The 18243-nt window shown below is 38.5% G+C and overlaps 1 protein-coding gene and 1 long non-coding RNA gene across 2 annotated transcripts; one reads left to right on the top strand and one right to left on the bottom strand.

Annotated features, from left to right (window-relative positions):
* The first annotated feature begins 1735 nt into the window (after positions 1–1735).
* On the top strand, positions 1736–10356 carry LOC146684960 (scavenger receptor cysteine-rich domain-containing protein DMBT1-like). Its single transcript, XM_085443675.1, has 7 exons — positions 1736–1841; positions 2687–2737; positions 3983–4381; positions 4510–4944; positions 7718–7831; positions 7976–8016; positions 9499–10356. Exons 1-7 carry the CDS (start codon positions 1802–1804, stop codon positions 9616–9618), a joined length of 1200 nt encoding a protein of 399 aa, XP_085299801.1. The 5' UTR covers positions 1736–1801; the 3' UTR covers positions 9619–10356.
* LOC146684961 (uncharacterized) lies at positions 5540–9151 on the bottom strand. The gene is made up of 3 exons (XR_014917131.1): positions 9082–9151; positions 8768–8975; positions 5540–6970 (listed from the first exon to the last, which is right to left on the bottom strand). It is a non-coding gene; the product is annotated as an uncharacterized LOC146684961 (long non-coding RNA).
* Positions 10357–18243: the final 7887 nt, after the last annotated feature.

The following is an 18243-nucleotide window of genomic DNA, read 5'->3' as shown; positions in this document are numbered from 1 at the left end:
CAGAAAAAGTATCCCTTTTGTTCATGTACATGGACAAAATTTTCCTTTTTCCTTTTTATAAGTCAGCATGTTTTTTTCCTTTTTTTGTGTCTGTAACTTGTCGGGGGGGGGGGGGGGTGTTAGGATTGTTGTAAAGGCAGTTTTCAGTTATCTTCACCTTTGGTTCCTCTGTACAACTGATGATAGAGCATTTAGTGTTTTTATCTCTTTGTTGTTACTGTTTAAGTTCAGTCTATTGTGCATTTGTCAACTCAACGCAATCTGAATAAAACCTGAACAGTAAAAGTTAATTTAGTAGAGTAAAAACTAAACATTGTACAATACAAAGATAATGAATAGCTGTTTAAACACCAGCAAACTGGCTAAAAGACATTTCCCAGTGTTTCTATAACTTATTTTGACAGAGAAAAGGGAAACAAGATTTCGATCGAAACTTCTCACACCACAAATGCATGGTTCACTTCCTTTTTATACATAATTAGCATATCTTAAACACTTTAAACACACAACTTCTGTTTCCGTCCAGGCTCACTTACTGTTACTGGGTGTATTTACTGTATGTCATCATACAGTAAATACATGTTAAAGCTTCTGCTTTTTTCTTTTATGCATGCTATTAATTTTTGCAAAACCAATAAATTTTCTGTTGCTTTGCACAGCTGGCTGCATTCACCAATCCACACAGCAGGTGAATCCACTTGGCTAAGAGGTGAGTGGTTAAGAGGTGGCCATTTGGGGGCCAGCCTTAGTAGTATGCGGTCTATTTCCTTCAAACAAATCATTTTATGCAAGTTGGGTTTGGCTGCTGAAATCCCATCATTACTGATTATCTGTTGCAGATTTTTCTTTCTCTCCGTTATATTTTATTCTGTCTCTTGTCTGTGTCTATTAACGCTTCACTTTTTCAATGTGTGTACCAGATTACAGTGTGTACTGGAGGAATTCACTGTATTGATGATTTCCTCTCACAGTCTGTACCCTGTTTGATGCTAAAGAAAAAGAAATAATGATTGACTTTTCATCTATTTGTGACTTAACCCTTGTATGGTGTTCGGGTCTGTGAGACCCGTGTTCAGTTTTTTTCAAAAGAAAAATTAAACAATTAATTATTTTTTCACGTGTAAATGTGTTGTGTCTTTCCACTCACTCCACTTGATTATAACTGATTTATTTATAACATTTTATATAAAAGAAAAACGAGAAGCACATTAATTCATAAATGTGATCTAACAAAGGTAAAGGGAAAAAATTAACCATGTTTGCTGTTCATATGTCTTGTAATTGGGATGAAGTAAACATCTGTTGAGTAATTTAACATAAAATTGTTTGATAGTGTTAATTTGGAAAGCCAAAACTCTAGCGGGTCCACCAGACCCATGAACACTGGCTGAGTAACAAAAATACGAACACCACACAAGGGTTAAAAAATATCAAGCAAATCGTCTTTCAACTCTGTGATAGTTTGTGATTATTTAATGTGTATTTCTTTATGGAATTTAACTCCTTGACACTTCTGAAAATGGACCCATACTGTTGGTTCTGTCTCCTGCATCGGAGTATGTAATGAGACTGGGATTTTGTGCAATTCTTGCAAGGTCATAAATTACATATTGTTAAAATTACACAAAATCTGTTCCAAACCCTAAACAGTCCCTGACTACTAGGACCTCCAAGCCTGTGGTCAGCTCTTGCATTGGGGGGGTGCAGAACAGAGAGTGACGCATTTGAAGGCAGAACTACATTGCTGAGAGAAGATAGTTTCTGGTTTGCAAGTGAAGACGGTAAAGAGGGAGCATTAAATATGAAAGTCGGTCACACTTTGAGCTGCTTCATCTTCGTCAGTGAGTAAATCTTCCTATTTCTCAGATTTTCTCTGTGTTAGTTGTTTTCTTTTTTTATTTGGAGTTCATTGGTAAATTTTGCTCATTGTTGAACAGTTTCCATCTATCTCCTGTGGTTAAGCATGTTGTTCAGATTCAAAAATACACTTACACTGCAGTTTACTGAAAACACGTTAACTCCTTAATATAAACCTGTGTGGAATTTACACAAGCATCATTTAGCACAACCACGGTTTGCAGCTTATTTTTGTTAGTTTCCTCCCACTTTGCTCCCTAGAAATAATCTTTATAATATATGAAGATGTTTTTCTTCCATACTATTTCAAAAAGTGCAGTTTAACTTGTACAACCACTTAAACTGCACCGTTTCTTCATAACAAACCAGAGAAAAGAGTCTTAAAAGAGACCTCGGCTCAGATATTTATAAGCAATTAAATGATACCATAATTTTCAAAACTACCCAGAAAGTTGGTTCCTCCTCCTTTTTCTTCCGTTTAGAAAATGTTTACAAAGCAACAATCTTTTTTTGCATGCATATTTATCAACACCAAGGGGAATAACATCGCTCAAGTGTTAAACTTAGAACTTGAAGTGCTAGCCAACAGTTTAAAAAATGTCATTTGACAAAGAAACGCACTAAAAGGAAATTAAGATGTCATCCCAGACCAATAAATGAAATCCATTTTCTCTCTTGCCGGATCTTAATTAAATCTTCCTCAGCAGATGGTTTGTGTACATGTCAGGAAGAATCAGCAAGTTCATCTCTTTTGAATTTAACGAACATAAAACATAGTGCTGTATTTTACAGGAATATAGTGAGTGTATAATATTTATCATTTTCACAGGCCTGCATGGAACCATTGGCCTCGCCAACGCAGAAAGTTCCATCCATACAGGTAAGTGAAAACATCACAAGCGAATGCAGATTTGTTATCCCTTGAAGGAGAATGCTCGTGTGTGTCTCTTAAGACTCATTGGATTACCAAATGACAAAGTGTGATTTGTCACTCCGGAGATCACGTTAATGCTCTAGAGTCCTCTGACGCTGTGCATTGTGCTTGGTGATCATGGAAAACCCATTCCATGAAGCTCTGTACACACTGTTCTTGAGCTAATCTGAAGGCCACATGAAGTTTGGCGGTCTGTAGCCAATGACTGAACAGAAAGTTGGCAAGCTCCGGGCACTATGCACCTCAGCATCTGCTGATCCCACTCTGTGATTTTACCTGGCCTTTCACTTTGTGCCTGAGTTGCTGTCGCTCCTGATAGCTTCCCGTTTGTTATACTAACACTAACAGCTGACTGTGGAAAATTTAGTAGTAAAGAAATTTCATGATTGGATTTGTGGCACAGGTGGCATCCTTTCACGATACCATGCTGGAATTCACTGAGCTCCTGAGAGTGACCCTTACTTTCACAAATGTTTATAGCAGCAGTCTGTTTGCCTGGGTGCTTAATTTTATATGTCTGTGGCAATGGAACACCTGAATTCAATGATTTGGATGGGTGAGTGAATACTTTTGGGAATATAGTGTATATTAATGCCTAATGAGGGAAAAGAATAAGCAGGTGGGAACACAAGTGGAATTATCAGGGAACAGGGGACTAAGGAAGAAAAAGTAAATATGGAGCACAAGAGATAGAAGACTACCAAACTAAACAAATACATTGAAAAAAACCCATAACACAGAGACAGGGATCCAATAAAAAGAAAACACTAAGGAGACTAGTGTCAAACAAATACAAGAACAGAACCCAGAAGATATTTTACATAGAAGATACGATAAATAATAAAACTTAAAAGGAATTAAATCTAAAGATAACTAATGAAAAAAACAAACTAAGAAGCATAGGAGGATATTTAATATAAATGAGTGCTGTCAGCGTTAATCTCGTTAAAATGACGTTAACGCTATAACTGCATTAAGGCAGCAAATCTTCGTTAGGGAGTTAACGGGAATCGCCCTGTGAGAGGGCTGCACGCCATCAATGCGTTGGCGCGATTAGCTCGTTAACATGTTTATGCCGTGCAGCCCCCCGTGCGTATGCTAGAAAAGTGCTTGAAGCACAGAATAAAGTGCTGTATGAATATGGGTGAATTTGGCTTGCAGTAAAAAGCCTTTGTCTTTTTTGTCTTTCAGGGATGGACTGCAGTAATTCCCAGTGTGTTGACCCCTGTCATAACTACACTGTACTGAATGATGACTGGCGTTCAACGAATAACACAGATATTCGGGTCCTACACTGTGATAAAAACATTGACTGGCAAGGTTGGTATCGCCTGTTTCTGGGGGAATCTGGTGCTCATATTCCAGAGAGGTGTCTAGACCCCAACAGGTGTGGAACTCATGCTCCACTGTGGATAACACAACCTCATCCCACACAGTCGGGTGAAATTCTAACTCGCACTGTGTGCAGTTCTTGGGAAGGCAACTGCTGCAAATTTGAGTCACACATCATCCATGTCAAACACTGCTATGGAAACTACTATGTTTACAAACTTGTGAAGCCAGCCACATGCCAGCTTGCATACTGTGCAGGTATTGTTCTGCTTTAAATAAGATTGCACTGTAAAAAAAATTTTCTACCTTGTCCTTAAATTCTGCTGTTTATAACAAAAATGATTTCAACACTAACACAGTAATATCTTTTTATTTATTGTAAACAGAGGTGAACATAACAGATCCTGCAGTTCCTTTCACCACACCTGCTCCAACACCAAAGGTCTCGTCACCCTATCAGGTCCATATCAATGTTACAACAGCAGTGGATAACAGCACAGCAGTTGAGGGGGAGGTCCGCCTGGTTAATGGAGGTAATGACTCCTGCTCTGGCAGAGTGGAGATCTTCCATGGTGGACAGTGGGGGGCAGTGTGTGATGATGCCTGGAGCCTAGGGGAAGCGCAGGTGGTGTGTAGACAATTGGGCTGTGGCAGGCTCCTCTCCATACCAACAAATGCAGAATTTGAACAGGGCAAAAGACACATCTGGTTGGACAATGTCACATGTTCAGGCAGCGAAACACAGCTCTCTGAGTGCCATCACTCAGGGTTTGGATCCCACAACTGCAGCCACCATGAGGATGCTGGTGTCATCTGTGAAGGTAAATTTGTGCAGCTGGAGGTCTGTTTAGTCGAGAGGTTTGCAATCACTAACAATTATAGAAATATTATATTTTTGAATTTTACGGTATTATAACCACATGATTTTAACATAAAATATTTTGTCTTTTCATCCTGAATTATTAGAAATAAAGTCTATATTTTTAATCTTTTGACTCTTTTGAGATGACGTCCCCAGCAGCTAATAATCACTCTAAAGACGCTCTCTATAATGACTTCAGCCATTTGAGAGGTGCATGAGTCTCTTTTCAGGACAAATTCATTCATATGCATGTGCTTAATCCTAGTAAGACGGAACAAAACAGAATTTGAAAAAGACCATTACTAATCACAAATTTGGTTGTATATTAAGGGGCAGGGATAGCTCAGTAGGTAAAGTGGTCGCCCCATGATCGGAAGGTCGGCGGTTCGAATCCACTTAACGGCTACCCTGAGGTACCCCTGAGCAAGGTACCGTCCCTACACACTGCTCCCCGGGCCTGCTTAGTGGGCTGCCCACTGCTTCACTGAGTGAATGGGTCAAATGCAGAGAAAAACAAGTAATTTCCCCATGGGGATCAATAAAGTATCTATTATAGTTTCTCTCTTGGTCTTCTCTCAATGAGCTTCATGATGTCGTCACCTGAAATGGGTTTCACTTCACAGGTGTTCCTTGGTGGAATTACTTCCCTTCTTAATGTGTTTGAACCCATCAGTTGTGTTGCGCAGAAGTCAAGTTGGTACAGAGCTGAAGCCCTATTTGACAACTGTTAGAATTCATATTATGGCAAGAACCAATCAGCCAAGTAAAGAGAAACGACAGTCCATCAGTACTGAAGGTTAGTCAGCCTGGAAAATTGCTAAAACTTTAAAAGTGTCCACAAGTGCAGTCTCAAAAACCATCAAGCACTATGACAAAACTGACTCACGTGAGGACCGCCCCAGGAAAGGATGATAGTCATCTGAGTCACCAGCCTCAGAAATCACAAGTTAACAGCATCTCAGTTTAGAGCCCAGATAAATGCCACACAGAGTTCCAGCAGGACAATGACCCCAAACACACTTCCAGACTGTGTAAGGACTATTTAAAGGAGGAGAGTGATGGAGTGCTGCGCCAGATGGCCCGGTCTCCAGTCACCTGACCTAAACCCAATCAAGATGGTTTGGGATGAGATGGACCGCAGAGTGAAGGCAAAAGGACCAACAAGTGCTCAGCATCTCTGGGAACTCCTTCAAGACTCAATGAAGCTCATGGAGAGAATGTCAAAAGTGTGCAAAGCAGTAATCAATGCACAGGGTGGCTATTTTGAAGAATCTAAAATATTAAACATGTCTTGAGTTATTTGACACTTTTTATTTACTACATAATTCCCTATGTGTTCATTCATAGTTTTAATGCCTTCAGTGAGAATCTACAATGTAAATGGTTACGTGAAAAAACACTAAATAAGGTGTGTCCAAACTGTTGACTGGTAGTGTGGCTACTCCTGTTTAATGGTTTACTATCACGTTTCTCTCATTAGCTAACAAAACTGAAATTGTGTTTGCTCAGCAAGTATCATCTATTAGATGTTTCCAACAGGTAAGCTAAGATAAACATTACTGTACAAACATTAACATAAACATTACTGTTGTGGGCAAAAGACCTGCAACTGACAAATAAAGGCTATCTCATCTCATCTCATCTCATCTCAAATATTAACATACAATTTACTGTAGAAACATTAAGAAAACCATTACTGCACAGACATTAACATAAACAAGGTATCAATGCAACGCACTCTAAAACTGATCTATTCAGAGTAGATGTCACAGGTGCTGCCGTGCACTGTAGTAGTGCCGTCGTGGAAGGAAAGCTCCACTTTGTACAGTCTGCATTTAACTTTGTTTTCTATGAAACACTTTAACATTTTTTTTTTTTAAATGTCTTTTTCCAATTTCTTCTGCCCTCCTGGTCGTGCTACGTTCTTCTTCATTAGTATTGAGTACAGTGTTGGCAGACGAGAGGTGATACTGCCCCGTAGCTTCCTGTAATGTATTACAGTTACAAAAACACATTTAGGTGGTTTTAAAATATGACGCATCAACAATAAAATTTAACATCAATGAATTTTTATAGTCAACATCATTGATTATGTCAACGAATCGTTGGAGCCCTGCCTGTTATGAGTGTAGCCTATTGGCCAAGTATTCATACTGATGTAGATGAGACCTTGCTTTCTTTTCTCATAATACAGTATGTATTGAAAAATCAAGACTATGCAACTTAAAGTACACCCAGAAAATCAATATAAACTGAGAATACTGCTAACAGGACCATTGCATAAACTCCTAACACCTTATAGCAATATGCAAATAGTGTTTACTATAAATACACAAAGAGTATTTAAATTTAAGAGGGTCAGTTTCCTGATATTACAATGAAAATAAGAAATATACCACATTAAAGTCCTTTTTTGTTGCTTAACTGAAATTTCAATGAATTACTATCTTATTATAAGCCGGCAAACCAATATAACAGAAGATGAATGATGCAGCCTGAATATGTAGCTGGGGATCGACTTAGCTGTCACTTCGTGGATTTGGCAGTAGGCAATTTATGGATTTGAGTAATAGTTTTTACCACGACTACTGAAATGTATGTAATTGTTCATTGGGAAGAAGACATTTCACATTTAAAGTATTAATGCTTTTATTATTATGCATGTCATATAAACAAAGACTGGTTCACAGTTTAGATTATTTCTTTCTTTCTTTTTTTCCTCTCTCATCCAGGCTCTCACCCAGATTTCCCCCTGCTTTTGGTTGTTATAATTGTGGTCATGGTAGTACTAATGCTGTTCTCTGTTCTGATGTTGATCTACAAAAGGAGGACCAAGACCTCTGTTGGTGAGTAAACTTCTACCACTATCTGCACCTTTAACAGTTATTCAAATTATTTATCTTCAGACCTTTTATCCAACAGGATAGACATCAACTTCACTCACACTTAATTTAATCTAATGATGTAAAATATCAATATCTTTTTTCTAGATTTGGACAGAAGGAGAAACTCAGACCACAACCAGACTGAGGTGACTCGTCTGTATTTGCTTTACTATTACTCTGTAACAAAACAAAGCACAGTGTGAATTTGTAGGTCAGAAAAAGTCAGGCTTTTGCTTTTTATTTAGTAAATACAGATGTTCTCTCACCTAATGGAACAAATGGTTTTCCACAATTAACATTCAAATTCACTTTCCTAATTGGTGATTTATACCAAGAATGTATCAGATGTCTTTGTGTAGTTTGAACATTAACAATCTGTCAGAGGCATATGAATGAATGATAAGAGGCAGGTCAAGTTTGGAGGAACACCCCTCAGCATCTACATGACAAAGGATAACAAAAAAGAATTTTATCTCTCGAGGACAGAGGGTAAGCTCACTACATGAATCATCCATTACTCACAATCCCCTGTAATTACATTATGTCAAGAATGGATGGTTATGTCTCTAAATGCATGGAGTGATCTCTGTGGGAAAAGATGGCATCACATCAGAATTATCTAGCCACAGTGCAAATTATTTGATCCCCTGTTAAATTTGTAGGTTTGTTCACTTCCAAAGAAATGAACAGTCTCTAAAGTCATTTTATGGCAGTTTCAGTTTATTGAAGATCAACCAAAAATCTAGAAAAAAAAATTACATAAAATCACATAAATTAAAAACACTTATCAGGATGAATTTTGCCCCACTCCCAGTTGATCCCAATAGCCTTCAGTTTATTAACAAACTCCTGTGAAGTTTTGGGCTGATACACTATCTTTCTAGTTATTATCCTTACCCCATGAGGATGGTTGCACTGAGAATGATTGATGGTCATTTTATATTGCTTCCATTTCCAACGGTGCACCAATTGCACCAACAGTGGTGAACTTCTCACCAAGCTTCTTGCTGATGGTCTTGTAGCCATTCCAGCTGTGTTCAGGTCTGCCGTGTTATTCCTGACATCCTTTGACAGCTCTTTGGTCTCACCCATGGTGGTGGAGAGACTGGAATGAACAAAAGCATTAAAAATCCACAAAAGCTATTATTTAACACAGCCAGATGAACTTCTAATTGCATTCATATTTATGTCCATGACACACAAGCACATACCTCTGCGTGAATCCCCTGTTACTCTGAAGATTACCCACAGTCCTTTGCAATTCCTAGCCAATGTAGGGTGACATTTGAGACAGTAGGTGGTAGCATTGGCCCATTAACGTTAATCTTTTTTGTGCAACCGCAGACACACGATTCCTTAGTATCTCTTAAAAGGGGCCTTACAGCTGTTATAATTTTTTTATAGTTTTTAGTGCTTTTCTACTCTACCGGAGCACTCAAACCATCAGCTTTGGCAAGGGATATGTGTCATGCAGACTGGAGCAGCCAGGGATTGAACCACCAATCCTCCAATTGTTAGACCTGCTCTGTCTCCTGAACTACAGCCACCTGTGTTATTTTCTATTTTTCTTTTCTTTTTTTTCATTTGAATATTAATTAAATATTTTTTTTGCTTTCTTTTTTCCCCAGATTGCCCTCTATGAAAATTTTTGTCCAGTCTCCAGATGTGACGATTCAATCTACCAGAGCCTCGATCCCACCAGCAGAGACCAAGACCAAACCTACTGCAGTCTCACGCACTCAAAGTAGACAGTTTCAGAAAAGCATTCAGATCATTTCATATGACACAGAAAATGCTTATTTTTATGTGCGTGCACAAAAAGTCTGAACCACTAATGTTAAGCTTAAGTGTACATGGGAAGGAGAACTGGGAATTCGAATACATGAGGAGTCTTGGGAACAGGCTATAGCGAGGGTACGATCTTCCACCTCCTGTGCTCGTCTTGGACTTATTCAATTTAAGGTCATACACAGGGTGCATTTCTCTAAGTCTAGACTTTCTGAATTGTATCCAGAAGTGGAAAATAAATGTGATAAATGCCACGGTTCTCCTTGTCACCTTAGCCACATGTTTTTTTTGTGTCCTGAGCTACAAGGTTTTGGACAGGGTATTTTGCTATTATGTCAACTGTTCTTGGGGTAACTCTTCATCCTTGTCCTCTGATTGCTGTATTTGGGATTCCTGTTCGCTCACTTACACTTGATTCCACACAAAAGGATATTATAGCCTTCACATCCCTATTAGCGAGACGTCTAATATTGTTGCATTGGAAGTCTGTTAAGTATCCTACTGTTTCCCGGTGGCTTAAAGATGTCATGTTTTTTTTAAAACTTGAAAAAATTAAATATACGTTGAAAGGTTGCACAGCCAAATTTTTTCACAAGTGTTAACCCTTTATCTCTTATTTTGCTAGTCTAGAGGTATTGCCTGTTTACATCTACTTTTGTTACTGTTATATTCCTCTATGTTTGATGGTTGTGTTGATCTGTGTGGGACTGGGGATGGGGGGGGGGGGTTGTGGTTTTTTTTTTCATATATATATATGTATGTTTGTTTACTTAGGAAAATGAAGAAAGGTTGATTGTATTTCGGTAACTGCAAGTACTGTTGTTTTCTTTTTTTCAATAAAAATATTTTCAAAAAAAAAAAAGTCTGAAGCAGAAATCTTGGCTTTTACAGAGGAAGTTGATAATGTGATACCCGTTATCTCCAAATGAGGTTTTAGTTTTCATCGAGCCAGGTAATTCAAAGAAAGCCTGTCTGTGTTCATAGTGTACCCCTCTGGTCAGACAAAGCTAAACAAACACTTAACCTACTGGTATATTTGAAGGATTTTTCTCATTATCAGTTTAAAAGATGTTGGCTAAGTTTTTTAAAGTCAGTGTTCCCCTTTGGACCTTTTAATATGCTCGATGTAGGGAGTTTTTCATGTTCACCTGTAGCTTTGGCAATTCTTGATAACTGAGCCTCAGACAATGAGATTCACTGAGCAATTTACACAGCAGCAGTAAATCAAAGTTTATATATTTAGTGAAAAAAACAAAATATGTTGTTTAAGGTTAAAATCAATTATTTTTGCAACCGCAAATATGATAGTAAAGGTATCATTTTTAGAGAAAAAAGCGTTTGACTTTTTAAAGAACGTCAATAACATTCAGTAACTTCAAGCAAAATACCTCCTGGTGATGCAAAATGAGTGGGTCATGAGTTAAACTTCAACTAAAGCAACCACCAATGAGAGTAGAAATTAAAATATTGATGATTGACCTATGACAGTATAGATTAGGCAACCAGAAGCTGTAATTTCCACTAGGGGCTGAATGTTAGCGGCAAAGTGATGCACAATGTGAGTCACTTCCTGTGTGAATGCCCTTTTACTTGTTTTGTAATCACTGCCTACAACAAACTCAAAGTTTGAAGCCACCATGCTTCTGCTGCTGATGCTCTCATGGTAGGAGTCTTCTGTGGTCACTGTTTAAGTACCTTGATAACAAAGCAGTCAAGGTTTTATTGCCACATCCTTTCTGAGTACTTTTTCCTGATGATGTGCGTCAGTTTACCAACTTGTAATGTGACTTCCAGGAGAATAAAGCACCATTCAACAAAGCAAAAGTCATCTCAAACTGGTGTCATTAACACTTTGTTAAGCTTCAATCACCAGAACACTTTAAAGATACAGTGAAACAGAAATTTCCAGCTGACAAAATCTGAAGAACCTCGATTGCAGGATTCATTATTTTCTCTGTGAGAAACATCTTTATTACTCAGAAAAAAGAAAGGATTGAATTTTTCATGCATTTGTGAATCTTATATACATCATGCCGTGCAAGTGCTCCAACCACTGTGTGTCAGTTTGCAATCACATCTGTTTTACTGCTTTATGGCAAAAGTTTTGTATGAGAAAAAAACAATTATATATCTTGTACGCCAATTCAACAGCCTGTCTGCATCAAACTCATTAGCCACATGCAGCGAGAAGCCAGTGCGTACACAAGAGTGTCTGCTTTAAACTTTGGCATAAACATAATTTCATAAACACAGCAACACAGATGAGATGCTTTTTAGGCAGAAAATGAAATTCAATTCAATTCAATTTTATTTATATAGCGCCAAATCACAACATAAGTCGCCTCAAGGCGCTTCATAGATACAGAGAAAAACCCAACAATCATATGACCCCCTATGAGCAAGCACTTTGGCAACAGTGGGAAGGAAAAACTCCCTTTTAACAGGAAGAAACCTCCGGCAGAACCAGGCTCAGGGAGGGGCGGGGCCATCTGCTGCGACCGGTTGGGGTGAGAGAAGGAAGACAGGATAAAAGACATGCTGTGGAAGAGAGACAGAGGTTAATAACAGATATGATTCAATGCAGAGAGGTCTGTTAATACATAGTGAGCGAGAAAGGTGACTGGAAAGGAAAAACTCAATGCATCATGGGAATCCCCCAGCAGCCTACGTCTATTGCAGCATAACTAAGGGAGGATTCAGGGTCACCTGGTCTAGCCCTACTATATGCTTTAGCAAAAAGGAAAGATTTAAGCCTAATGTCACGATCCTGGGTCTTATGACCCAGTGTTTTGAGTTTTAGTTCATTTTGATGTTTTAGTTTATGTAAGCCCTTCAGGTTCCTAAGTTCATTTGTTATCATGCCTAGGTGTTTCTAGTTCTTATTATTTCCCCCTCGTGTTTCCAACTATGGTAAATCTCCCCTGCTCTTCATGCGTTTCATGTCTGTGTCTTACATTGTGAAGTTCGGGTTGTCATGTCTACGTCTCATTATGTTTCCTGTTTTATTGTGAAGAGGTCTGGTGTTTCTGTGTTCATCGTGTTCAGTTTTACTCTTCCCCTGTGGCGTAGTTATGTTCATGTTGATCTACTGTGCCTTTCTGTTCCATGTTTCAGATCCCTATTGTCCCTATTAACTCCCTAACACCTATGTTCTGTCTCCCCCAGTCTGTTAAGTTCACATGTCTTGAGTTCCGTCAGTGTGTTTCCTGTTTTACTTTCACAGTCTGTTCTATGTTAATGTTTCTAGTTTTGCTTCCCTTGCCTCGTCCTGCTTAATTACTCTCAGCTGTGCTCTCCTCCTGTGGCTCATTCCCCCTCGTTATCCCTCAGTGTATTTAAGCCCCATGTTTCTCTTTGTCAGTGTTGCGTCCTCCCTCATAGCTGTGTGATTTTTCCCTGTGGCGCCGTGTGCTTTAGTTTTCCCAGTTTAGTTTATTTTGTATTGTTTTTTGTGTCCCACTTCACGCCAGCAATAAAGCTGTGTTTTTTGAGTTTACCTTTTGACTCTGTGAGTTTGCGTTTGGGTCCTACTCTTGCCTGCACACAGCCGTATTGTGACACCTAATCTTGAAAGTAGAGATGGTGTCTGTCTCCTGAATCCAAACTGGAAGCTGGTTCCACAGAAGAGGGGCCTGAAAACTGAAGGCTCTCCCTCCCATTCTACTTTTAAATACTCTAGGAACAACAAGTAGGCCTGCAGAGCGAGAGCGAAGTGCTCTAATAGGGTGATATGGTACCACAAGGTCAGATAAGATGGGGCCTGATTATTTAAGACCTTGTATGTGAGGAGCAGGATTTTGAATTCAATTCTGGATTTAACAGGAAGCCAATGAAGGGAAGCCAAAACAGGAGAAATATGCTCTCTCTTTCTAGTCCCTGTCAGCACTCTTGCTGCAGCATTTTGGATTAGCTGAAGGCTTTTCAGTGAGTTTTTTGGACATCCTGATAATAATGAATTACAGTCGTCCAGCCTGGAAGTAATAAATGCATGAACTAGTTTTTCAGCGTCACTCTGAGACAGGATATTTCTAATTTTAGAGATGTTGTGCAAATGGAAGAATGCAGTCTTACATATTTGTTTAATATGTGTATTGAAGGACATGTCCTGGTCAAAAATGACTCCAAGGTTCCTCACAGCATTACTGGAGGCCAAGGTAATGCCATCCAGAGTAAGAATCTGGTTAGATACCATATTTCTAGGCTTTTCAGAGCCGAGTACAATAACCTCAGTTGTATCTGAATTAAGAAGCAGAAAGTTAGCGGCCATCCAGGTCTTTATGTCTTTAAGACATTCCTGCAGTTTAACTAATTGGTGTGTGTTATCTGGCTTCATGGACAGATAGAGCTGGGTGTCATCGGCATAGCAGTGAAAATGTATGCTATGTATTCTAATGATGCTGCCTAAGGGAAGCATGTATAATGTAAACAGAATTGGTCCTAGCACTGAACCCTGTGGAACTCCATAATTAACCTCAGTGTGTGAAGAGGACTCTCCATTTACATGCACAAACTGGAGTCTATTAGATAGATATGATACAAACCACTGGAGTGCAGTACCTGTAATACCTACAGCATGTTCTAATCGCTCTAATAGGATATTATGGTCGACAGTATCGAATGCTGCGCTAAGGTCTAGCAGGACAAGCACAGATGAGTCCACTGTCAGAGGCCATAAGAAGATCATTTGTAACCTTCACTAAAGCTGTTTCTGTGCTGTGATGAGCTCTGAAACCTGACTGAAACTCTTCAAATAAACCATTCCTCTGCAGATGATCTGTTAGCTGTTTGACAACTACTCTTTCAAGGATTTTTGATATGAAAGGAAGGTTGGAGATTGGCCTATAATTAGCTAAGACTGCTGGGTCTAGAGATGGCTTTTTGAGTAAAGGTTTAACTACAGCCAGCTTGAAGGCCTGTGGTACATAGCCGATCATTAGAGATAGGTTGATCATATTTAAGATCGAAGAATTAATTAATGGCAGGACTTCTTTGAGCAGTTTTGTAGGAATGGGGTCTAAAAGACACGTTGATGGAAATGAAAATTAGCCTATGACACATTTAGAAGAAGGGGAGTGTGTGTGTGTATGTTTGTGTGTGTGTGTCCTCATTATTGAGTGAAGTTCCTGTTTTGTGAGTTAAGAAGGAAGAGAAACAGCATTAAACCATCAGAGCCTCAAGATGAAAGGCTGTCACACTCTGGTCTGCTTCATCATACTTAGTGAGTGAATTCTAAATTTTAATTTCCGTGTTCTCTTTCTTTCTTTGTTGTTTGCATCTTTATTTTCTGTTTATTAAAAATCAATCACCAGGTTTGTTTGTTTATTGGTTTTTCATGTTGAATCATTGATTTCTGTTGAACCACAAACTGTTTCAGTCTTTCTTAATTTTCTTCTCTTACATGTTTGTTTTGTGGTGTTTATAGCTGGAAACATGTAACTTGAACATGCAGGTCACTGAAAATAGAAGTTTTAAAACAATAAAAAAAATGTCTGTGAAGGTTCTCAGTCATCCAGGTCATCGTAGTCTAAGGAGCTTGGAAAGAAAAGCGTCTGGACTTCTTTAAGTTGCTTGAAGACGTTTCACCTCTCATCCGAGAAGCTTCTTCAGTTCTAAGGTCAAATGGTGGACAGTCCCAGATTTGAACCCAGTGGGAGTTAATCTGGTTTTGATATCGCTTCCCAGACGCCTTAACGCCCACTCACATCCTGGGCCATCTGACCTCAGGAAATCACATGATAGGGTGGGGCCAGGTTTCACAATGAGCTCACCTGAAACCCTGGCTGATTGTGACCCACACTCGTTTTCACACCTTGGCTCATGTGATTAGGTAGAGGATCATCAGGGGGTCCTTTGTCCCTCTTTGGGGGGAAACTCCCACTGGGTTTAAATCTGGGACTCCCCACCATTTGACCTTAGAACTGAAGAAGATTCTCGGATGAGAGGTGAAACGTCTTCAAGCAACTTAAAGAAGTCCAGACGGTTTTCTTTCCAAACTCCTTAGAATAAAAAAAAAATCACGTAAACAATATTCTTTAAGCTGCATTTTGCTCCTTAGTTCTTGTTAGGTTCATCCTAATCTCATATGCAGAAATGGCTATTTGTTGTATTTTTTGTGAACGTTGCCCATACTAAAACTTGCAGGTGTCTTTTCATGTATAGACAGTCTCACTGTTTTGCCAAATACAAATGTATCCAAGCAATCTAGCAGGAAATGTATATTTAGACACAACTAAATTCTATGAGCATTTTTGAAACCCCACATGCACCTGGTTCCTCTGTTTTGAACTAATGAGGCATCAGTCAGGTTTTTTTAGGCTCACAAGAAAAACCACAGCATGCATGTTCAAAAAATGAAAATTTTAATGTTAAGCAACAATCCCAAAACATTTTCCACGATAGAAACAATTATTATTCAATACACTGTAAAAAATATGGAGATGAATACATCATTAGAAGCAAATGACACTCAAGTAACTCTCAGTCAGCAGATGTTTGTGTAGATGTCAGAATCAGGAAGTTTTTTTTTTATTATTTTTTAAATATTTAAATAACAATATGAAGAATTTAACTGTACAATTAAAGCACATAATGATCTGTCTTTATAGGATGATGGTAACTATTGAATGCTAATCTTTTCAGCAGCACAGCAGGATGGTCTTGTCAATGCAGAAACACCCAGACACAGAAAAATGGAAGGAGAAGACGTCACACTTGAATGCAGGTTCCTTATCAGTGGAAGCAGGAGGCTCTTCTGTAAGGAAGAATGTGAAAAGGGAAACATTCTGATTAATACAACTGCTGACACATTTCAGAGCGACAGATACAGCATTCAATATTTCAAAAAAAAAAATTAGTTATGATATTATGTATGTGAGCATCACACAGCTGAAACAGTCTGACTCAGGAAGGTACAAGTGTACTTTGGACAGCACTTTGAACCCAGATTATTTTGAGATAATTGTCACTGAAGGTAAGTCTCTACAAAAATTATATTCATATTTCTGAAGATGTGAACATATTCACATCTCATTGGCAACAACATTTCTTTCAATTGATCTCCATTCAGTCATTTTTTGAATATAAGCTTAGCGTTGCCATAAAACACCTGTTAACCTACATTACTCGCATGCAGACATACAAACTGCAGGATTGTTTTTGTACTGATTGTTTCTTTGTTCACAGCTGTAAAAATTTCAACACCAGGCTCTACTCCAAAGGCTTTTTCATCATCAACCTTTCTCCTATCAACCTCAACAACAGCAACAACAGCAGCAACAACAACACAAAGTTTTAACTTCAGTTTAGAAAGCGCTACATCTACATCCTCCTCCACTGAAATCCTGAACCCTTCTGAGACACCTGCAGGTCCAGGTATGGGTTCGTCTGTGTATTTATCAAAAACCTCAACCACATTCAAGAGCAGTAGAAACATCGCTCGGTCATATTACTAAAGTGTAAACTTAACGTGTAAACTTTAATTCATTAACTAATGATGCATTGTCAGCTATTTGATTTTGAAATTTTAAGCACAATGTACAAAATGAGTAAAGTTTTCAAACAAATGCAGTGCATAAACAGTGCAAGAGTTAAATGAAGAACTCAGGAACTGCACATGAACAGCTGAGTGAGACCACGTTTGACTTCCTTAAAGCGCCATGACATGAGATCTAGATGACAGATGTTATAGACTTCCACTTCTGTGTCGTTACCTGTTACTGTGTGGTCATATCTCAGTGTTCTATATGTGATCCTATGACTATTATGCCATCAAAAAAGTAGACAAAAATGCAGTGGGGAAAAGACTGCACAGAACTGGCCAATCACATTAGCTGTGGGCTACGTCGACCTGACATTACGTTACATTTCTCATGATGTGCATGCAAGCTTAACGTAAAAAGTTAGACTTGATAGTCACACACAGGACAGCCTCATTTGAGTAGTTGGCACTGCATGTGATGGAGGATTCAAGTGCAACAGTCGAAACTGAAACTTCATCTGAAAATAAATTAGGAGGACCAAAAGTAATTTCATACAAATGAAATGTAACTCAGAGTATCTGTGTTTTGGTTGCATAATTCATCGCCAAATATTACGAGTGTGACAGTAAAAAGAAATGTGTTCTCTTGAGGTGCAGATAAGCCGCTTTATGTGATTCTGATTCTGGTCATTATGATCACCCTCTTATCAGCCGCTTTGCTGATTTTCTACAAGAAGATGAAGGCCATTAAACCTAAAGGTGAGTCTGTAGCACAGTGAGAAACCTCTGTTTTTTACCACTTCAGAGCAACTCTGCAGATTAACCTCAGGGTTAACCTTAATTAAGTTCTTATGCTGCACTGCAAAAATTCAAAAACTTACCAAGTATATTTGTCTAATTTCAAGTCAAAAATATCTCATCGCAGTTAAAATAAGACACAATCAGCTACACAGTAACATTTCAGTGAGATATATGAACTCGTTTTTAGACAGTGCATCTTGGATCTGGAGAATTTTCACTTGTTCCAATTGCAGATTTTTTTTCACTTATTTCTTACAATTTTATTTTATTTTTTATTGTATTAAGTGAAAAAAATCTGCCAATGGAA

The sequence above is a fragment of the Copadichromis virginalis genome, linkage group LG20 (assembly GCF_057382275.1).
Source record: "Copadichromis virginalis isolate Kocher_CV1m ecotype Utaka linkage group LG20, C_Virginalis_male_GT1.1, whole genome shotgun sequence".
In the NCBI taxonomy this organism is placed as follows: domain Eukaryota; kingdom Metazoa; phylum Chordata; class Actinopteri; order Cichliformes; family Cichlidae; genus Copadichromis; species Copadichromis virginalis.
This window is presented reverse-complemented; position numbering and strand designations above follow the sequence as displayed.

What these genes read in the sequence shown, in the direction of transcription:
- LOC146684960 (XM_085443675.1), top strand. Translation starts at nt 1,802, where the DNA reads ATGAAAGTCGGTCACACTTTGAGCTGCTTCATCTTCGTCA. An exon ending in TGCTGGTGTCATCTGTGAAG is followed by an intron (nt 4,945 to 7,717) that starts GTAAATTTGTGC and finishes TCTCTCATCCAG; the next exon opens with GCTCTCACCCAGATTTCCCC. An exon ending in CAGACCACAACCAGACTGAG is followed by an intron (nt 8,017 to 9,498) that starts GTGACTCGTCTG and finishes TTTTTTCCCCAG; the next exon opens with ATTGCCCTCTATGAAAATTT.